A 24011-nucleotide genomic window follows, 5' to 3' on the forward strand; every position below is an offset into this window, starting at 1 on the left:
GAACACGAAATCTGCTTCGACATACCACCCACTAATGAACCCCAACTCGTCGGTTGTGGATTCTCGTCGGTTTACAGGGGTTTCATGGTTTTGTTCAGTACGGACACGCATTAGCAGTAACATAATTGTTTCCACAACTGCGGGTGTCTAGCACTCTCCGTTCGCCGAAGTGTTAAATTAAATTTATTTTATGGGGTAGTGAGACTTTCCACGCGCGGTTAACATATTGGATCACTGATACGTGACTGTTGTCGGGACAGGGTGAAAACACATTATCAGTCGCGAAACAAACGAGAGAGCATTTGGAAAAGTCCCAAACAACTATAAAGCAATGTCTGAATGGTATTTTTATTCTCGACAAACCACCCTATCGGCGGGACGCTTGATTGTCACCTAACATTAAGGCGTCTGTTAACGATGTGCGAATATTTGATTCTGTCAAGCAGCCGCACGTGAACTCGCCCGATCTGATATGTGAATTCCGGGGAATCACGGAGTCATTGTTTGATGGTGATGGTGGTGAAATTTATTGGCGTTTATTTGTTCCACTTCAATCAGTTTATAGCACCATCCACTAGACGGGTCGTTAGTATAATAGTTTTATTTTACAGTATCTGCTCGAAGTAGGCCACTTATGGGTAACTACTGTGATGAGATGTTTAATTGGAACCCGTTTGATACATTTTTCGTCCTGGTGCGCATTTATATTAATGGTTTATTTGTTGACTCATGTATTTGTTATTTTCTAAGTTCACTAACCATTCGACTCAGTTTTGAAGTAGAATACTTCTCTCAGGAAGTTCGGCTACATAGGGATGTGAAATGAAAATCCAAAACCGAAAAAAGTGAAAAATATGTCCAATTTCAAATGCTAATAAATCGATTAGTATTCGATGGATTTCCTTCGTTCTTGCAGCAATAAATTGGAAACCCTTCTAAGATTCTTCCCAAAAGAAGATAATTGTAATTTTATTATTCACACTATTGTACTATTGAAAATAGTCAAAACGAAAAATTCGACCTCTGATTGGTCGTTATATGATTGCTTCCCAAGCACGGTCGACAGAATCATATACCTTGCAATTGAAAACATGCTATTTGTCCTATATAAGAGCCTGTTTCAGCCGAAGTCGCTCATAATAGTTCTAGACAGTGACAACAGCAGTCGGCCTTCCTTAGCAGCAGCACTAGCCCTGTGGTTGATCACCACGTCTCAGGAGCAGCGCGGTTCTTCTCAGCGTGTGTCGCCATACTGCCATTATTCCCCCCGTGTTGGGGCAGCATGAAGATTGCCATCAGGAAATCCAATTTTGAAAATCAAAATGCCCTTTTCAAGGCAAATAAACAATTCATTGAAAATTAATAATTTTTGACAACGCAAGCGAGCATTCTGTGTTGGATCCTAGCAATTTAAATCTGTCGCGCCCGTCTAATTTACTGAATGTGAAATAGCTTCCACAGTGCATGTTGTCTGTGTATCTTAATTCCCCCAATGTTAGGGCAGCTCAAAGGTTGCGATCAGCAACCGATTTTGAACCGCAAAATGCCTTTCTCAAGGTAAATAAACAAGTAATTGAAGGTTAATAATTTTCTGGCATCAACACAAGCAGACATTCTGTGCGGGATGCAATCAAATTCTGTTGTACACAAGCATTCTGGATTTTGGCAATCAAAACTTCTGCTGGCTGTCTGATTTTCAGTGTGAAAACTGCCTTTAACTTTGTTATCAGAGTGCCTGACTACGATTTGGTAATATTGTTTGAATTAAATGTTTACAAAATTTTACAATATTCCTCTTTCTCCCATTCAATAAAACAGGTAATACGATGCCTTCGTCATACGCAAGTTCACCATAACTCCCGCTATCGGTGTAACACAAAGATGCAATCAGCGTCATATCCAATTTTTTTTTTATTTTTATTTTTTTTTTCAACAACAAACTGTTCTTTTTAGGACAACCAAACAAATGAAGATTTAATATTTTCTCGTTCTGAGCATTAACCAAAAGTTAATTATCTTAATTTGAATTCACATGTACATATACTCTGACTGTTGAAACTTGTTTGCGCCGCAAAGAGTTTGTACTTTTCCTGTTCAGTGAGGTCGTATTTATATGTGCAAACTGAAATTGAGTAGTACTTCAACTTCATTTGCACAGAATTTTCAATACTGCGGTCAACATTTATTTACTAGGAGAAACGACTGACACGCAAGCAGCCGGGTTAACTCTCTTGTAAAAGTATTCTACTTCAACCTTGCGGTCGTGGCTTTGCACACAACCCTCCTGTGATTTTTTTGTTATTAAGTAGACTACTGCGTCAATTAATTAGAATTTTTGTAGTATATCCCCATTGCTATACGTACCAAGAGAATAACCAGTCACCAGTTGCTGTGAAATTTACTCGGGCAGTGCCCAGTTATTAGTCCTGTGTAGGTACAAAGAGCAAAAAGGATCCGGACCAACAAATTGCGAGTTAGAACCTTGTTTAGCCAGTAATCAATGTCACATTGCTCTGGAACCCAGTACAAATTGACAAAGTTCATACGACAGACCTTCTCAGTGAGAGAACGCACTCCCAGACAAATTTTGATGTACATTTAGAACAAAGAGCCTATATTGCTGCTTGACTAGTACAGAAAAGGCAAACATTCGCATGTTCATAATTTCTCTTCAGGCTAACGTTAACACATTCGATTATGGTGTAAATCTCTGCTTGAAATACTGTTGTCTAATTACCTTTTGCCACTGATATCTGTACTCCAGGACCAAAGATTCCCGCACCAGTTTTCGGACTGATTTTTGAGCCGTCCGTGAAGAATACCGTTGACCCCTGACTTTGTTGGGAATGTCATAGTTATCCATTGATTTCACCCAGCCTCCGTGTATATTCATCACTGGCCTTCTTGTAAAACATTGCAGAAGAGACCTCTCAATTTTTGTTACAAGCATATTATCAATTTTTGATACAAGCATATTAATTGCATTCAGAGTCGCGGGGGCCTAGTGTGGTTGGTAACGTCTCCGCCAACCACGCTCGGCGCCTGGGCTCGAATCCCACCGCCGACATAGGTGTCGATGGTTGTGAGGTGGCGTGATCCACTCACAACCAACCCAACTGGTCTAGATTCAATCCTAGCCGACACCGGGAGATTTTCTGAGGCGAAAAATCTCTGGGATCACGCCTTCCATCGCATGAGGAAGTAAAGCCGTTGGCGCCGGTCCGTTAATAAACGGGTCGTGAGTTAGGGTCCTGGGTGTGGAGTCGCCTCCCTGGGCGTCGGTGATTGGCCACAACAGTGGCGGAACTAGACCAACGGAAAATAAGTAAGAATAAAAAAAAAATATTAATTGCATTTGGATATTCCTGTAACACTATTTTCATTGTCTTCAGAAGGATCGAAGACAAGCTTATGGGTCTAAAAAATGTGGGATCTGTATTGCCCGTTTTTGGTATAAAGAACATTATTTGGATTTTAGTTCCCAAACATCACATACAGTCGAACCCGGAAAATGGGTTCCATCATCAGACTCAAAGCGTCAGCGGGAGGTTCAATAGTGTGATTCTTGGCAAGTGTTATAGTCGAATCTTTTTTTAAAGGTTTCGAACTTTGGTTAAGTTGAAAACTAGCAACAGTTGTTCAGTTTATTTCATGAACACATTACTAGTAACTTAGCCAGAGTAATCAGCTAAGTAATGTAACTGTAACTGTAATGTATCTAGCTTCAAGTTATAATAATCCCATTGTGATGAGTTTCTAGGTTTCAAAATATTTTGTATCTTCTCATGAAACCTACCAGATTTTCCAGCTCAAAATTTAAAGATATGCATTTTGAAAAATGCACGTCTAAGCACTAAACCTATAAATATGTTGACGTCACACGGTATTCATCGAAAAGGGGTTGCAAAATATTACAGCATAAGAAAACACTCAAAAACAAAACAAAAACGAAGAAGACGTCCCAAAAATTACCAATTTGTAATCACTCCTCACAAACCAATCCGCAGTTCTCGGCAGCCAAATTGTGTTTTGAACAGATAATCAGTGGTGGTCACCGCTAACCGAAAATTTAGCGACGCTAATCGCTAAGTCGCTAACCGGAAAATTTAGCTCGATAATCGCTAAACGCTAAACCCACATTAGCGGAACTTTCGCTAATCGCTAATCGCTAAATTTTTAATATGTAAAAAGTCATATCGCTATATTTATTGCTCATGTTTTGTAAGATTTGGACCACTTTGATCTGTTTTGGTTGAACAAACGAAAACAATTACTTTTTAAAGCTATTTACAGTAAGAGGTTCACGAAACGGTATTCATATTTGATTTTGTGAAAACAAGAATAACAAAAGTTATTTAGCGTGCATCGAAAATAGATACTCTTAGGAATGTTTTCATGAAAATTCAATTATTATCTGAATCGAAAAAATAGAACCAAAGTTCTCATAATTTCAAGCGCATTGCAATTCATCAAAGTTCTTGGTGTGCTTGGAACTCCATTCTAGGGTAAAAAAAAACTGACAAAGGAACTTTCGCAGTAAAGTATGTTCATCTTTCGAAGCAATTTACGTACGCCATCAGCAATTCACAGTTTTTCTAAATATTTCTATTGTCGATTCTAGCGACGCTATCAGTTTCGCTAACCAGCTCAAAAATTAGCGAAATCGCTAAATCGCTAACTGAATTTTAGCGTCACTAATTAGCGAATTAGCGGAATGGTGCCCACCACTGCAGATAATTGATCCCTAACGAACATTTTGATGCATTCACGTAAATTGTTGAATTGACAAATGAAAATATATTGGTGATATCTATTTATCTCAAAATGTACCTATTTTACCGTTGGCTCAGTCGTTAACAACACAATACAACATTCTTAAAATCACTGGAAAAAGCCTAACATTCCTTGTTTTTTGACCTCCATATCAAAAAACCACTTTGGAATACTTAAATTCACTGAAAAATCACAAGAAGGTTGTATGCAAAGCCACGACCGCAAGGTTGAAGTAGAATACTTTTACAAGAAAGATAACCTGGCTGCTTGCGTGTCAGTCATTTTTTCTAGTAAATAAACGTTGACCGTTCATTGGCAGTATTGTAATTTCTTTTTGTCTGATATTTTGAATGAAATTCATTGGATATTTTTAAATTTTGTGCAAATGAGAAGTTGAAGTGCTGCCGAATTGTAATATGCACATTTAATACGACATCATTAAACGGGAACGGAACAAAGGCTACGGTTATGCAGAACGCGAATGCCGGCGCGATGCGATTCGCCTTACCGTGAAATGTACAGCTCTTTTTAAGGCGAAGTAGAGCTATACATTTCAACAGATTTCGTCTTGCCGAATCGCATCGCGCCGTTATTTGCGTTCTGCCTGACCGTAGCCAAACACTAAGCGACGCAAACACGTAATAATAGTCAGAGTATGCATGTAGATGAAGATAATTAATTTTGGATTATAGCGCAAAACGAGAAAATATTAACTCTTCAAATAATCATTTGTGTTCTTCAAATTTCAGTTGTTCAATTTAATATCCGATGAAATGTTTGTTTATTATCTGATGAAGCTCTTTTATAGGCCAAATGATGCATTCCCAATTTACTAGGTCCATAACTCTGTCGACCGTGCTTGAAAAAGCGCGGTATAACGACTAATCAGAGGTCGAATTTTGTGTTTTGACAAGGCTTAAGAGTTTTCAATAGTACAATAGTTCGAATGATAAAATTGCAATTTCATGCATTTGGTAGGAATCTTAGAAGATTTTCTAATCGATTGCTGCAAAAACGAAGGAAATTCATGGAAAACTAACCGATTTATTGGCATTTGAAATTTTTCTCGATTTTTTCAGTTTTAGATTTTCATTTTACATCCCTATGTAGCCGAACTTCCTGAGAGAAGTATTCTAATTCAAAATTAAATCTTCATTAATTCATTTGTTGTCCTTATAAGGACAAATGTTCAATTTATCATTGATAGTGAGGACTAAGGCGCACGGTCAACACAATGAGAAAGGTGTTTTCACATTGAAAACTAGACACGGCTTTACTGGAGGAAGTGTTGGCAAATGCATCTACCGCTAATACCACCGCTATCATACGAAAGCGCGTCGTTTCATGTGGGGAATGTCAACAACGAAAAATGACGCGCGTCTAAGCATAACCCGAACTGTTTCGCCGTGCTGCTCCCATTTACCTTTACATCGGCCTCAGGGAAGTACCGGCTGCATCTGCATCTACCGCTGAGGCTGTCACTATACTGCTATTGGTACCAAAAGCTATTAACTCTTCAAATAAGTGTTATTTGTTCTCAAAAGAACAATTGTTCAATTCAAAATCGGATTTACGCAATCGCATCTCTGTAATATTACCGACAATAATATTCTTCTGAACAAACTGATACAACTGTCCCATTAGGCTTCTGCCATAATAGACGCGAAATGCGACGCGAACCGATTCGCTCAGCTGTAGGTTAATGTACAGCCATCAGTAGAGCTGTACATCAACCTACGGCCGAGCGAATAGGTTCGTGCCGCTTTTCGCGTCTACTATGACAGAGGCCTTCGAGGAAGTTGCTGGCTGATGTATTCACTTCATGCAAGCCCGCTGCTGATGCTTCCCGCTTCCACACTGAAACAGCATTTTAGTGAAGGGAGTGTCGTTGCATCAGCTGACCCTGCTACTATCGATGCTGATATACCCGCTGCAACAGCTACGCTATGCATAGCCATGCCACAGTTGTGGCCGCTATACGCTGGCCTAACTGCTGAGCAACTGCAACGCTATCAGTAGCCATGCCACAGTTGTGGCCGCCATTGGTATCCGCTGTACCTGAATCTGCTGGCCCTGCTGCTATCGATGGTGAGATCCGCTGAAACTGCTACGCTTATCCACAGCCATGCCACAGTTGTGGCCGCTATCCGCTATCTAAGGGAGGACTGCTGCCGTCGCTGTTCAGAACTACTATGAGCGGCTTCGACTAAAACAGGCTCTTATATAGGGATGAAAATAGGAATGAATTATTTTTCGTACGTGGTGGAATGATATAACTTGAAAAATATGTGTGACTTCATTCTGGTTCAGAGCGATCATTTGATAAGCTCCACCTATTTTTTCAGTTTCTTAAGTTTCTCCTCAGTTTCGTAGCACGGATGCACAAAAATGATTTCTTGTCGAACCGGACCGATAGCACTCTCATTGAAGCAAAAAAATAACATGTTTTGTGTCGTGTTGCGCAGCTTCGTTGAAGAAAATGTTCCCGTCCCCGTGTCGCATGTAAGCAGATTATTGCGTTCAGTAGACAGTAGATAGTGTATCCAGCGAATAAACACCGATGGTGCTCTCACACACGCAACGGTTTTAACCCGTATCTTATTGCGGTTTGTAACATCAAGCGATTTCGTTTGCTCGCTGTTGCGTGTTGCATCATGTTGCAACTTGGCAGCTGGGAGACGACGAAATTCTGTTTATGCTGATTGATTGAATCGACTTCATATAAGCTCTGCATAGTCGAACTAACAGCTTTTGTGAATGCGTACTAACAGGGCAGTTTATTATTCAATGTCGGTTATGCTGATCGCAGCCTTTGCGCTGCCCCTACAGTGGGGGGTTTACTAAATAAAGTGAAAATTAGACAACTACAACAGAATTTGATTGCATCCCGCACAGAATGTCTGCTTGTGTTGATGCCAGAAAATTATTAACCTTCAATTATTTTTTTATTTGCCTTGAAAAAAGCATGTTGCGGTTCAAAATCGGTTGCTCATTACAACCTTTGAGCTGCCCTAACATTGGGGGAATTAAGATACACGGACAACATGCACTGTGGAAGCTATTTCACATTCAGTAAATTAGACGGGTGCGACAAATTTAAATTGTTAGGATGCAACACAGAATGCTTGCTTGCGTTGACAAAAAATATTAACTTTCAATGACTTGTTTATTTGCCTTCAAAAAGGCATTTTGATTTCCAAAATTGGATTTCCTGATGCCAATCTTCATGCTGCCCCTACACGGGGGGAATAATGGCTGTCTGGCGACACACGCTGAGAAAAACCGCGCTGCTCCTGAGACGTGGTGACCAACCACAGGGCTAGTGCTGCTGCTAAGGAAGGACGACTGCTGTTGTCGCTGTCTAGAACTATTATGAGCGGCTCCGGCTGAAACAGGCTCTTATATAGGCCAAATAGCATGTTTTCAATTGCAAGGTATATGATTCTGTCGACCGTGCTTGGGAAGCAAGCATATAACGACCAATCAGAGGTCGAATTTTTCGTTTTGACAAGGCTTGACTATTTTCAATAGTACAATAGTGTGAAAAATAAAATTACAATTATCTTATTTTGGGAAGAATCTTAGAAGATTTTCCAATCTATTGCTGCAAGAACGAAGGAAATCCATCGAAAACTAACCGATTTATTAGCATTTGAAATTGGACATATTTTTCACTTTTTTCGGTTTTGGATTTTCATTTCACATCCCTATGTAGCCGAACTTCCTGAGAGAAGTATTCTACTTCAAAACAGGGTAAAATTGCACTTAACCTAATAACATACTTTTTACAGCTGTTTAAAAGCGAAAACAATGCGCACTTCCAAGCCCCACAGTAAACAGTTCCTTCGTGATACAATACAGTAGTTGATTCCATTGTTAGCTTCAGACTACGAAGGACGCTGAGAGGTGAAGAAATACCAATATAATGAAATTTGATTTTTGGTTTTATGACCTATGGGGGAGGGGAACCACAGTGCCTTGGTTATCTTTTTTACGCGCCTACAATAACAATCGTTCAGACGGCTCATTTCCTTTTTCCCTAACCAATCATCACGTTATTTCTATTCTGTTCCTTTTTAAACTTTTAGCCACCACATGACTCAGACAAATTATTCAGATAGGAGCAATGGATGCATTTGTAGAACAAACTCTTGCAAGTACCTGTTTCAAGTTTACCAAATCAATATTTAAATTCGAGCGATGGTAAAATGTCTAATTGGCCAAACTAAATAAAACTGGGTTGTAGGCAGGGGGATGACAACATGCTATCTCTTTCTATGTTGAATGAATGAAGAGTCTTCCTGACTAAAGTGATAAGTATATGGAACTGCCTCGGGGCTTAATTTTCAAATAAAGTCCCGATATATTACCTACTGTCAAACGTGTAGAGTTTAGATAGGGCTGCCATCCCCTTGGTTGTAGGCTAGCGGAATCAGTACATTCAGTAATGCCATGTTTACCATTTCTGGATCGCTTAGTAGGGTTTGGAGTCACCTGAACATCGGTCAAAAAGATTTTCGACCACTAGAAAACCGTATGCTCTTGGAGACATTTTGACGCCATTTTGTTTTTGCACTTCCTACGCTTTCCGGTGGGTCACCACCAGTTGATACAGGTCTTGGGGTGACGTTAATGTCATCATCGCTATTACTTTTGTTGCATTTTGGCGTATCCAATAGGGAAGAGGAACAGGATTGGCTGTCTTGACCGGAATTCATTAGTAAACGGCTCTCCAAAAGTTCCTCTTTTCCTAGGGAATCCACCAAAATTTCTTCTGTGAGCGAGCCGCATTCGAAGATCGTTGCTGGTTCGCTCACTATGCCCACAATTCGGTTGTTTAGCTATTCACGGATTTTCATATCAGCTAAAAGAGTGTAATATTCTGAGCATAACGTGATTTTTTGAAATTTTAAACCATTGTCTTTCGATTTTTAAATAAAGAATTAAAAATCGCTACAATGACAGTTGGTACATGGGCGAACTGTCATTGTAGTGATTTCGAGCAGTTTTAATTCGTGATTTAAAAATTGAAGGACAACGATAGAAAAGTTTTGAAAATCACGTTTTAATGTACATATTATGACAATCGCGTCTAAGTTCGAAGGTAATATAGTGAAAATATAGTGTGTCAAAAATGGTACCATTTTGACTCATACTTAGAACAGTCTCAAACTTCGAACACTTTGGAATAAAAACCACATTACTATGGCTAAAGTAATCAAAAGTATGATTATTATATTTCGTTCCTCGGAATGTGCTTTACCCATTGATGTATAGCTCTTCACTGTAAGACCACTTCCGCGCTATAACAGGTAGCCAAACCAAATCAAATTGCCGCTTTAAATACCTATGGGATTCCATTAAACAAACGAACTAAATACCATCCAAACTCTGTTCGAACAAAAAGTCAATCAATGTGCAGCGAACAAAGCCTGCTTGGGTACGTAAAGCTTCAAATGTATACCGCGTACTAGGTAAACTTTCCCACAATCATATATTACCACAAAATACACACCATTTCACGGTATTTAGTTCCAAATTGTACTTCCTTTGACTTAATTTTTTTTCGCAAATTGTTCGTTATGACTCAACATCAAACGGAAAAGATGGCCATCGATCCGAGAATTGTACAACGATTGGCTCGGGTGCAAAACGAACCGCTGTGCCGTTGCTGTCTGTCGAGATCGGAACTAGTAAGCATTGAGGAAAACCAGCACATCCAGATGTTGCTGGCCGAATGCTTCGGAGGCATTTTGGCAACCGGTCGAAACTCGTCGAAGTTTATTTGCGCCGACTGCTGCCAGAGGTTGGAGACTAGCTATGAGTTTCTTCTAATGACCAGCCGAGTGCAAGATCTGGTGGATAATTACACTTTTCACGGTGGAAGCTGGCCATGCGTGGCTTCGCTCGAGCAACGGGGCAAGTCGCGTGAGAAAAGAATAGCGTCTCCGACCGATACCATGAAGCCAACCTGTGTGAAGAAAGTGCGCTTTGAAGATTCCTTAACCTATGTAAAGTGCTCAACTCCCAACGAATTGTGCTCGGAAAGTGATGCACTTGCAGTTCCGTTTGCTGAGGATCTCTCAGAAGCTGATGAATCACTTCAAACAACGGTGTCCATAGAAGTTTCGGAATCTTTGTTCATTAATACGTCGAGTTCGTCCTCACCATCGCCGGCACCATACAAGCCAAGTCCAGGGCTAATTTGCGATAATGGCGACTTGGATTCCGAGAAAAACCGTACTGAGGATGATGATTTTTCCACTTGTGAGGAGCATTGTATGGTTCAGAAATTGTGCGCTCAAGTTAGGACAATCGAAGTTAGTGATAAGCGTAATGACGAGAAAACGTACCCGCCCGACTGTTTTGAAAACAATAATAACAACAATACTAATAAGAACAATAATTGTAATTTATAATAATTTATTCATAGTTTAACAACACTTTTGTATACCAGATCGCTTTTTTTAATAAATGGAAAATCAAAATACAAACGTTTTCTATCATTTGCTGATGACATATCACACGTTCATCGTCATTCGACATTATAAAATAGCAATATATGGCACTCGATCAGTTGGTTGATTAAAATTTATTGTTATTTTGTTTCATTGCAGTTGTCACCGAAAATTGCCGTACCCAAACCAATCGGCAGCTCCCGGTCGAGGAGCTACTCGACAATAAATGTCAACCGGTTTTACAGTGTTTCCTCGATAATCCGATTTATCACCGCTATCGCTTGCGAAGACCTCTGCGCTGTGGATTAATTAAAAGAAACGAACGAAGAGGCTAACAGTAGTGAGTAATTGTGAGCAAAGAAGAAAAAATGATGTCCCAGCATTTAAATTCGATGCTAGAGCATCTCAAAATGGGCTCACTAATGAACAAGGGCCGGAACAGCAATAACACCGGCGCTGGCGTCGGTAATGGCAGTGTGGCAAATCACATCGGTAATGGGTTTAACAACAATAGTATCGGATCGATGGGGTAAGCATTTTGAACAAATTTGTTAGTGTATTATATAGAAAGAAGATTTTCTGTCACTTCACTTCAAAACAATTGTTCTCGGTCTCCGTTACTGAAATATGCTGCCGTAAATATTCTGAAAACCTGCCTAATCAATTCTATGTTAGTTTATACTAAATAATTTCTTTCTTCAAAGCAAGGTTGCATATTCAATTTTGGGGTGTCAATTCCATTCAATTTGCCGCGTGCCGATAGCTCGCTCCACAAGTACAATTTTCTAACTTGATGTACGACAAACTTGTAGTTCTAAAGTAATGCTACAAGTTTGTTGAAGAAAGCAATGGTCTAACTCTTGTGCCTAAAGTGTGAGAGCCCATATTCAGCGGGATGTTCAGCCAATATTCGCGGTGAATATTATAATATTCAACGCGAATATTGACTGAATATAACACTGAATATGGGCTCTTACGCTTCAGGCATAACGGTTAGAGCATTAGACTATTCTAGAGACTTGTAGTACTACTTAGGGACTACAGGTTTGTCATACATCGTATTTCTTAATTGTATTAATGAAGCGAGCTGTCGGCACGCGGCGAAAAAGTACCCTAAATTTGAATATGCAACCTTGCTTCAAAGTCTTTCTCAGTCGTTTTAAATCTAAACTCTTATATTTTTCAAATTCATTCTCTATCAAAACTTTTGGTGCTATTATTTAAATAGGACTTAGGCCAGAGGGGTGTAGACATCTGGCATCTTTCAAACCTATAATAGGAATTTGACTTAATGTGATTGCTTGACTGCGAATCAATTGTTAAGAACGAAGGAACGTTGTGTTTTCTTGTGAAATTATAAACAAACATTTAGATTGCCTAGCTAGATTCTTGACCTAGTGCGGTCCTGCTAATAATGATTTACCAGATTGTATGGATAATATAATTTTCAATTGTATTGATTGCACAAGTACAACCAACCACTTGTTGGTTTTCCCAGCTTGATGTATAAACTTACAGTTTCAATACAGTATCGCAATTTCACTCCAACAAATAACATATTATGAGCAACTTTGTAAAGTGATAATACACAGATTGAACTAATTAGCAGGATCCACTTAACCAAATGTAGCTTGTAATTGCCGCACGCATCAAGTTATTGCAATATTAACCAGAATGTTTCGCTTCTCGTATTTCCTCCCCAGTGCCACCAATAACAACAACAACAATAGCGTGAAATCTCCCGATAACAACGCCACGATGCTTGCCGACAGCCGCTCGGGAACGGTGCGGACAGGCGTGATTGGTTCGAAACCCACCGGCGATCAGGTGGTCAACAGTCAGCAGAGTAAATCAGGCACTCTTCAAGAGGGAAACCTCCAGTCGGGTGCAAAGTTCGATCCGGGGCGCAAGCGGTACAGTATCGCCGTGCACGGTCAGCATAATCAGCATCACCATCCGGCGTCTTCGGCGGGGATGGGCGGTGTCGGCTGTGCGGCAACAGTGAATAACAGCAACGGCGATACCGGCAGAGGATATCGCGAACTATCGCCCCAATCGTTGCGAATACACCGGAAATCCTCGCATGACATTCGTATCCTGGGAGCGGACGGGGAAATGCTACACAGTCACGATGGGAAACTGCCAGCCATGGTGAAGCCGATGAAGCTGAAATGCATCAGCACCAAAGCTGAATCGTACGACACGCTGCACGGAAGAGCGGCTGATGTGAGTATAATCTCTGATCTCCGGCCGCGTGATGTTCGCCGTGAATGTATGCAGTGCTGTAGTGTGGATAAACTAAGGGCTCAGCTGGTTGCTGAACGCATGGCTTTGCATTATTTGCTGGGAAAATCCACTCCACTGATAACGATCGGGAAATATTGCTGTCTGCAATTTGTTTAGCTACTCGCTAAATTTATCTGTCGGTTGTTCACAGCTTTGCTGAAATTTGATTTTATTGCGTTCAAATGGCTGCTGTTTATCACATCTTATTGAAATAACAACTTTAATGTCATGTTACTTTTAAACCAAAGTAGTTATTTTGCCTCGAAGAAGTTAAAACGGCTTCAATGTCAGTTGAGCAAGATCGCGCCAAATCACCGATGGTCGAATATCGACCATTTTTGATTTGAATGAAACTTTGCACACGTATTTGACTTAGCAAACTGAGCATTTTCCACAGATGAAGCGATTTTTTACACCCATGAGTTACATTCTAAAAGGGCGTATGCCTTTTGGCATAGGTTTTATTCGAAGCATTGTAGCCCAGAAACCGTTGGTCGTATAGAAAAACTGTCTGAGAATGAGTTGTAGGGAATTAAAAATGCACCATAAAAAAATATACACTGTACAAAAAAAATTTTTTTTGACCAAAAAAAAAATAAAAATAAACATTAAATTTCAATTAAAAAAAAAGAGTTGAATTTTTTTTTTAAAGAAACTTGACGTTAATACGCAACTTTTAAAAAAAAGTCCAGGATGGAGAAATGAAAAATAATTTTTTTATGGTAGATTAATTTTTTTATAAAAATTCAAATTTAAACATTTTTCAAAATATATGTATTCTGATGATTTTAAAAGATGCAGAGAGTCATTTTGAATCATAAAACTCTTGGTAGTGAACATTCTAAAGGCATCGGTTTTCGAGTTATTTTAAATTTAAGCTCAATAAATTATTAATATTTCGGAAAATGCACGTTTTTTTAATTTGTCCATGGTTCTCCAGCAAAAACCATACGTTCATTGGAATGCTTCATTAAAAATATACAATTCATTCTTTGACAACAAAACGATTGGGCGAACGGTTCTCAAGAAAAGAGTTAAATGTTCTAAGTGATATAAATATATGTAAGAATCAAATATTTGTTTTCGAGTTTTATTATCTTAGGAACATATTTTTTATGACATAAGTTTGTTCGAATGTTTTATAAAAATGTTTTATAAAATAATATGTTTGTCGTGCAACACTACCTACTTGTTTACTGATAATAACTGTTTGTGAAGTACGCAACCAATAACTACTGGGTCACCTATAATATCTGATTTCGTATATAAATACGATTGCACTATTCCAGTTGTGTTAGTAACAGTTTGCATTTTGTGAAGATGAATAAAGTAAAAATGGAATACACCAAGCCCAAATGCTGTAAACCCTTTCCTGATCATCGGTGCTCATCAAGCTTACGCAAATTAAACGAAAACGTTATTGCGAAATTAAAAATATTGAACAGTCAAGCTCATTTTAATACGTCTTTATCAATTTTTTGATTCATGTAGTTATTGGAATGATAGTCAAGTCACCATTCATCCCTTCGTTGTTTACTATTCAGAATCTGGAACACTTAAGAATATCAGCTTCATCATAATATCGGAAGTACTCCATCATGATACTGTTGCGGTTCAGGTGTTCATTGCCAAATTAATGAGTTTTTTGAAAACAACAATAGAGTTGAAAAAAGCGATATTAATGTCTGATGGAGCTGCCTCACAATATAAAAATAGAAAAAACTTTGCAACAAAATATAACGTCGATGCAGAGTGGCATTTTTTGCGACTTCTCATGGGTAAAGGCCCATGCGATGCAATTGGTGGCATATTAAAACGAATGGCAGGAAATGCAAGTTTAGCTGAAGAACATGAACATCCCATTACAAGCGCAAAAGAATTGTATGATTGTAATAAAAATTCATCAAAAATGTCATTTAGTTGGGTATTATATGAAGAATATGAACAAGGAGTAACAGAATGGAGCAATATTTTCAAAAAATCTATAATGATAGCTGCCACACAAAAGTATTATTCTTTTGTTCCGACTTCAGAAAATAAGATACAAACGAAGCTGTTTTCAAAAGATGACGAATCATTTACTTATGATATATATAAAATATAAGGTGAAACTAGTTCTGTAAAGTATCTATGTCATAAAAAAATATGTTCCTAAGATAATAAAACTCGAAAATAAATATTTGATTCTTATATATATTTATATCACTTAGAACATTTAACTCTTTTCTTGAGAACCGTTCGCCCAATCGTTTTGTTGTCAAAGAATGAATTGTATATTTTTGATGAAGCATTCCAATGAACGTATGATTTTTGCTGGAGAACCATGGACAAATTAAGAGAAACTTGTCTTTTCCTAAATAATTATAATTTTTCGAGCTTAAATTAGAAATAACTCGAAAACCAATGCCTTTAGAATGTTTACTACCAAGAGCTTTTTGATTCAAAATGACTCTCTGCTTTTTTTTAAATCATCAGAATACAAATATTTTGAAAAATGTTTAAATTAGAATTTTCATAAAAAAATTAATCTACCATAAAAATTATTTTTCATTTCTCCATCCTGGCCTTTTTTTTAAAAGTTGCGTATTAACGTCAAGTTTCTTAAAAAAAAAAAAATAAAAAAAAATTTAATTTTTTTTTTTTAGTTTGAAATTTAATGTTTATTTTTATTTTTTTTTTGGTCAAAAAAAATTTTTTTTGTACAGTGTATATGTTTTTATGGTGCATTTTAAATTCCCTACAACTCATTCTCAGACAGTTTTACTATACAACCAACGGTTTCTGGGCTACAATGCTTCGAGTAAAACCTATGCCAAAAGGCATACGCCCTTTTAGAATGTCATGGGTGTAAAAAATCTCTTCCTCTGTGAAAAATGCTCAGTTTGCTAAGTCAGATACGTGTGCAAAGTTTCATTCAAATCAAAAATGGTCGATTAAATTTTCGCGTATTTCCAGGCGATTTGAAATGATTTTGCTCAGTTGCAATTCCAGTAGGTCAAAAGTAATCATCGAAAAGTAAAGACTAATATATTTGTTTGTAGACTTTCCGAATGCTTACATTCTAACAGGTAAAAGGGACGCTGCAATGGATACGGATCTCTCACCGGGGTCGTATGCTATGAAAGTGTCTGGCTTTGCTTTCAATTTTTTGCCATGCAAATAAATTAGGGTCAAAACCGGAACCCTTGGAAGGTAAACTTTAGATCTTAAACTGTCGAATTATACAAATGTATTCAAACAGAAGAATATTTTTGTGCTAGACGTAAGATTATGGATGAGTCGGCAGCCCGTATTTTCATCTCATTCAACATGTAAACACAATTGAAAACAGGAAAAAACGCATATTTTCTTCCTAAACCAATCTGCCAATCCATGGAATGGATTCTTCTTAGTACACTTTAGATTTCTCATAAGGTATAATCCTCGAAAACTCACTTAAAGCACTAAATTTGATATTTTAGTCGGGCATCTGCACTCGAAAACTCATTTGATTCAATCACCTACCTCAGAAAACAAAATTCGCGCATCGTTCTATACGGCTACAACGGGACTCGTTCAGCAGCCAACCAAAGTTTTTTTTCATGACTAGCGGACCACTTTTTATTTTAATCACTAAACAAAATCACTCACTACACTAAGAATACTTTAATCTAAACATTAAACCTCAAATTTCCTAAAACAAGCTTGAATTGGAAGAAATATATGAGATGAATTTATACAATTTCTAAATTTCAACTGTATGTATTTTCATCTGTTTTCACTGCGTTGAAGAAAATCAAGAGTTCTACAGCAGAATTTACAGCACTGTAGTAGTTACAAATTTGGCACGTAAACAACTGCAGCGGATATCTAGGTAACCTACTACGACGGGCTGCGGCTACGTTCATTCATGATAATGTGTTTCATTCATGATTAACCCGTAAAGAACCGGGACGGAACTTGTTTTTTGAAAATGCTCGTTCTCAGAATTATAAATTAATAGAAACATTAATTTTAGCATCCAAATATTTTCAGCAAAACGAGTTTAAATTCACCAGAGTTCGTATTTTCATGGAAACCTGATTTTCTCAGTCTCCCACAGTAGGTTTCAACTTAGCTCTTCAATTTTCAAGCTCTTTATTTCTAGAGTAACGTCTTCTGAATCCAAAGATGCTGAAAGATTTATTCTGGGGGCTAAATTCAGTGGTGTAGTTTTTTTAATCCCATGTAGGGTCGTCTGGCTTCTTCAATTTTTCAATCCCATTTAGGGGTCGTCTGGCTGCACCAAAGCTCGAAGCGAATTCAAAATAGTTCGATTGGAACGCTTTACTTGACCTCTTGGAGCGCCAACGGCAATCTTTGTGTGTTGAATACCCATCCCTGGCAGACTTCTGCGAACGCCCGAGTGATGAAAGCTGTTCTTCTGTCGGTTATGATTTTTATTGGTAAACCAAAAATCGCCACCACATCGTCTAACATAGAGTGGTCCCCGTGGCTCTGTGGTTAGCGATGTCGGTCGGCTAGCTCTCCCACACAGCTGTGATATCGGGTTCGATTCCCGATCGAGTCGAGGATCTTTTCGAGCTGGAAATTTTCTCAACTCAGCACTGGGGCACGGTGCAAAATGTGCCAAAAACAATATCGATAACGAATTCTCTCAACTAATAAACTAGTTGATCGAGACCGGTATTAGCCCCCAGGCTAGCGTGCGATATTGTTTGTTTTCGTCTAACGTAGAAACTGGTACTGACTTGGTCATTTTAACTGGTTTCGTTAGCACAAATTTTGAGAATCCACAAATCATAAGTAAGAGGTGTACATTTCCCTTGGATGAACGTGGGAACGTTCCTAAATGATCCAAGAGGACAACCTGGAATGGAACCGGATGTTTTGAAAGAGGGTGTAGTAACCCTTCTGGACACATTCTCTTTTCCTTGGCGAACGCACACCCTGGATATGCTTTTATGTAACTTCGCGTCCCGGCCCGGCAGTTGGGAGTAAACCTCAAAGGAGACAGGATCGTTGTTGCGTTGTTAACAGACGCGCATTGTTTGAGTCCGTTCGATCGTTTGGTCTATTGTTAGTTACACCGCTTGTATACGGCGCGTGTTGTTTTTCGGTGCGATTCTGTGCTGTGAAAACACGCAGGGAAGCAGCAGAAGCAAGTTACCCGCACTGCCGGGTGTCGGCACCACCATTTGCAGCACGAAGCAGTGACTGGGACTATTGGCTTCCGATAACCTGCAAACAAAGGTAGTTTTTTTGTTTTTTTTTACGTCGTCGGCTGTATATTTGTGTCTGCGGTTTTGATTCCCTCGTCCGTCCGAAATGGACGAAGAAGTACTCGATTCGTGCGATTCTGGAGATGGAATCGCTATAGACAAGGTGCCGTGGGTCGGAAAAACTGCCTCACAAGACCTGATTCATCGGGCAAAACTATACCCGGACGGATATCCGGGCCCCTGGGTTGTCTTTCTTCGGCCGAAAGCTAAGCCATTGAATACAATGCAGATTAGTAGGGATATGGTCTTCAGCCGTGACCGAAATCACCAATGTTCGCCCCCATAAACTGCGTGTTTTAGTGTCAAGCCTCAAGCAAGCGAATGAAATTGCTGTTTGTGAGCTTTTCACGCTGGAGTACCATGTGTACTTTCCAGCTCGTGCAGTGGAGATCGACGGCGTGGTCATCGACTCGAGTCTGCCCGTCGAGAATCTGTTCAAGGCTGGAAAAGGGCTTTTCAAGGACTCCAGCCTTCAACCGGTAAAGATACTCGATTGTAAGCGATTGCATTCGGTATCGCTCGACACGCAATCAGACTGTTTTCGCGTGACTTTTGCCGGGACTGTTCTGCCGAGCTATGTGCTCGCGGACAAGGTGCGTAACCATAAAGAACTGACAAGCAGTTGGGTCATACGGCCACCCACTACGGCAATAAATAACGTTGTGGCAAAAACGGAGAGTAACATGTGGATGATGCTTACGATAAAGGTGCTGAAAAGTGCCTCTATTGTGGGCAGACTCCGCTCGAGCTGTCCGCATGCCCTGCGTACAAACAGCGCCAAGACAAGATTAAACGGTCTATGAAAGAGCGCTCAAAGCACACTTTCGCAGAAACGCTTAAAGAGGCCGCTGCCACCAAACTAGTTTTCCCGAACTTTTTCGAGGTTTTGTCGACTGATGAGTCTGATCTGACGATTCAGTTGGCGAACCTTCCAGAACTAGAAAAAATCTCTCTTGTCCTAAACTTTCTAGGAAAGGTCTGAAATGACATGCTATAAAAACTGAAAGTGCTATTGGAAAGCCGAAGCAAACTCCTCCGGGGTTTGCAAAGTTCAGTTCCAGGAACATCAAATTGCCCAACTATTCCTTCATTTTCACCCAAGAATCAGCCAGAATCTGGACTGCTGAAGTATGCTGATATTGTGGATGGATCCTCGAAGATTTCAACATAACTAACCCTCTTAAAAGTCTTCTGATGGCATTTCTACCTAAAGCTAAAACGTTTTTGAAGCAGTTGACTGGCCCTCCTTGCAGCGATCGTATCCTTCGATGGGTACATCATCCACTAAGGTGGAGGATTCTATAGCGTCAAAGCGCTGTGGAACTATTTTTTGTTTGACATCGAATTGCACATCCCCACGGTTGCGACCATTTGCCTATTCTTATATCATTTATCATTGTTAGTTTTTATAAAGCAAAGAAACGCGGATATTGGCACCGGCTCGTAAACGAAGCGTCAAGGGAGACATCGATGAGCACTCTTTGTAACCTCAATTGCGATAAAATGTTTTACACTGACGGATCACTTCTCAATGGCTCCACTGGCTTCGGTGACTTCAATAATTTAACCGTCTCCTATATCTCAATAATCTTGCTTCTACACGCAAAAGTTGGACTGTGCGTAACCACATCAATATTGCGTCTTTCTAGAGCATCCTTAGTACTGTTTCGGAACCAGTACAACGGATGTGTGTTGTTCATAACGCATTTGGTGTTCTAGCGAATGTTCAATGTATTGGGCGGCTCGAAATCAAAACACTTTTGAAGTATTAACCGGTGCTAGTATTGCCATGATGATTCGTACTGGTATTGGTAATATTTTTCAGAATGCTGCTATCGTTAAAGCAGTGCAAGCAGTAATAAATACTGATGATTTTGGTGATTTTTTTGACTAGGTCAATGCAAATATGAATTGATCGATTCACTAGCATGAATCCGATCATTCAAAAACATCGTCGAATCAATAACAATTAAAAAGACATTGGAATTGTTTAAAACATTTTGCATTTAACGACGACTCTGGTTTTATTCATATGCATTCGGTTCCACGTTACTGGCACCAGTGTCAGTATATTCCGTTGCAACAAGGCTCGCTACTGGCTGTTTCGGTTGCTGACGGTGATTAGGGATGCACGAGCCTTTGATACGCACCGAATCGCGAAAGTTACCAGCGGTTTTTTGAGCGCCCCAAAACTGATCGTTTGCCAAAAACCGAAGTCTACCGAAACACCACGATTTTGTGTATAATATACATATTCTGATTTCGATCTCTGTCAATGTATTCATTACGCAACTGTTGCGTTATCCTTTTGACACATTTGTTGTGCATACTCGATCAGGAGAGCATAACTAAAAAATATCAAAATTCTATCAACGGGAGATACAAATAACATATTTTGATACGATTTTGTATTTTCCCATTTGCCTTCGATAACAAAATTGAATCTGAATAAGTTATAATAACAAATCATGAAATGGAGTTGTTCTGAAACAAATCTAACAATTTTTTCGTCTCTATCAAAACCTGTTGTTTATAACAATGGTTTTTATTATACTGTTCTATGTGCTATCTAATTTTGTTAGAAAGCTGATACGTTAGTAACAAAGTTTGATATGGGTTATGTTATTTTAACACCTAACGGGATCAAAATAAAACACAACCTGAAAGATATTTCACATAACAAACTAACAGCCTCTGTTACATTTTTGTTTCGCCTTTCTGATCGGGTAGCCAGAGCAATTAGTGCGCGTTTTGAGAGGACACATCTGATGATCTAAGTTTGAACTTTTGCGTGACTTACGTCGCAGAATTGGCTGCAATTCAGTGTACCTTAGGGATTATTGACGACAAAATTGTTATCTGTAACTTTGCCGAAGGCGTAAAACGAACCGTTTTGTTTTTAAAAATACACTAAGGTCGCTTTTTACGCGTTTTTTACGCGGATTCCGGAATTTACGCGGATTCCGTAATTTACGTGGTATTTTTTTGCGCGGATTTCGGTTCTTCTTCACTCGGATTGCAAAATTAACGCAGGTTTTTTACGCGGATTCCGGAATTTACGCGGTTTTTACGCGGATTCCGGAATTAACACGGATTTCGGAATTTACGCGTTTTTTTTACGCGGCACGTATCCCCCGTGTAAAAGCGACTTTAGTGTATTTGTTATCATCAATCATCGTGATTAAAAACAAAATACTATTCGCAGAAAATGACATCTATACCTATAAGCTGTGCAAAGTTTCAGTCAAATCAAAGATGATAATGAAAAAAAAAAAACATTAAAATTGGGACATTTTTATGGAATTGCCCTGTTAAGGTCCCGTACACTAGCTGTTTGCTGCTAAATTACTGCCGTGAAGATTTCTACAAAAAGTCTTGCTTATAACTTCAATAATCAAAACAATGCTCAAATTGCTACTAAAACAACCAAAATATGAAGAATAATAAAATACGGAATGGAACGAAACCAGTACCTATAAAGTGTAACGTCATTTATTGACAGTAAAATACAGTAAAATTGCTGGATGTGGCAAGACTAGATAGACATTCGTATGAAAAGTGGCGCTATAAAACTTTTTGCTTTCCAACAGTTTGAACTAGTTGCATTGCATTAGATAACATCGGGCTCCAAAGAGTAAACTATCGTAAACCAGAACATCATTTCACAGATTTCCCAAATCAGGCCTCTGAATGACAAATATCGTCGCGTCGTAATATAGTTACGATTCCAGTTTTACTGCTGGATGTTTTCATTTGCGTGATCCCATGGTTTTACGGTACCGTATGGTGATAATTTTTTCGTTTCGAACAAATCTGTTCGCTGTCGATTTCATGGATATGAAAGGAATAGGAGGCAGAAGGAACCTTTTCCGATTGCCATATCGCTGTGCAAGCTCATCAAATTATAACTTTCGTGAAACGTGCGAGGAAAAGGTTATACTATGGGAACGCAGCCGGAACGTGAGCAGATGTTAACATTTTTTAATGTTTTTTTTTTCATTTGACGAGAGTATTTTATTCCGCGTCCGTATGGTTACAAATGACTCTTTTGTTTTCGCCATGATAAGCAGAAATTTGTGCGGAATCTCGTTTCACGTTGGCATGATGTACAGCTTTTAAAGTTTACGGTGCTGGGTTTACATCCGGCGAATGAGCTATAACCTGATGTAAACGGTTATTTGGGTTCAATGCATTTAATGCATTTTTAAATTGGGAATTTCTTCGAGGGGCCTTATTGAATTATTACGGATAATAAAGGAAAACAAGGCATTCGGTGTTTTTTCTGCCAATTAACGTTGAATGAGAGATGCTTTTAAAATCCATCGGAATTCAAATGAGTATCAATAACGATAAAAACTGAGACAAATGTTGGTCAATGTAATTTGTCTGTTTCACCGGTGAAAGAAGATAAATTATACAAAAAAAATTTTAATCTCCCATAATGTCGCATATAAGTTGGAAAGCTACTGTACGGCTAAACACGCGCCATTGTCCTTCGTTTCGTAGTGCACAATTCAGGCAAACGTGTAGACAAGAAGATCTTACAAATGATTATTTTCTGTAGTCAGTAGCAGCAAATCCTTTGAGTAAAGGAAAAACGCCATGTAGAGTGCCGAATGGCGAAAACAATGCGCTCAAATTACAAAACGGTCCCGCATGTAAACATCGCTCAGTTGAACCCGTGCAACCCGGGAGATCCAGGCTGGGAGTGTAACAAACAAGCTGCACTCTAAATGGCACAGATTGAGACGAGATATCATGTTCTAGTGCTGTTAGCAGCCAGCTGCAGGGCAGGTGAAACTCTGTTTCGACGGAAGTAGTTATTTTCACTAACCGACATTATCGTGAATCTTTACCATCGAGGCTATGGCGGATGGCGTCAGGTGGTGACGGCAGTTGAAAGAGTAGCAGTTCTGTTGTACGCTCAAAAATTTGCAGCATTCATTTGGCAGTGAATTATCATTTACTAAACAGACCGTACCCAGAAAGGTCTGCAGCAGCGTTCGCACCAAAGTTTGAAAAGTTTCTCCATAAGAAACATGCAAAATTTTAAGCGCAACCGTCGTGGGAGTGAACTGTCAGTGCAACCGAGTGTCGGTTGCAGCGTGCGTCGTTGGGGGTCAGGGTGAGGGAACGTCTTCATCTTGACACCTTCTCCGTCGCACAGTAGCTAACGACGCTTTGAAAGGGATCGTGATTAGGCGAAAATTCTTTTCACTCCCGCCACCGAGCG

General features: G+C 39.2%; 1 protein-coding gene across 2 annotated transcripts in view; it reads left to right on the forward strand.

The window, feature by feature from the left end:
* Positions 1 to 24011, forward strand: part of LOC129729392 (nitric oxide synthase) — a 163795-nt gene that overhangs the window by 52784 nt on the left and 87000 nt on the right. For both annotated transcript variants that reach the window (XM_055687941.1, XM_055687942.1), the window contains exons 2-3: positions 11391 to 11760; positions 12935 to 13457. In XM_055687941.1, the coding sequence (XP_055543916.1) occupies positions 11600 to 11760; positions 12935 to 13457 (684 nt within the window). In that variant the 5' untranslated portion in view covers positions 11391 to 11599. The remainder of the gene's footprint in view (positions 1 to 11390; positions 11761 to 12934; positions 13458 to 24011) is intronic.

This window comes from Wyeomyia smithii, chromosome 3, assembly GCF_029784165.1.
Source record: "Wyeomyia smithii strain HCP4-BCI-WySm-NY-G18 chromosome 3, ASM2978416v1, whole genome shotgun sequence".
NCBI classification, from domain to species: Eukaryota; Metazoa; Arthropoda; class Insecta; order Diptera; family Culicidae; genus Wyeomyia; species Wyeomyia smithii.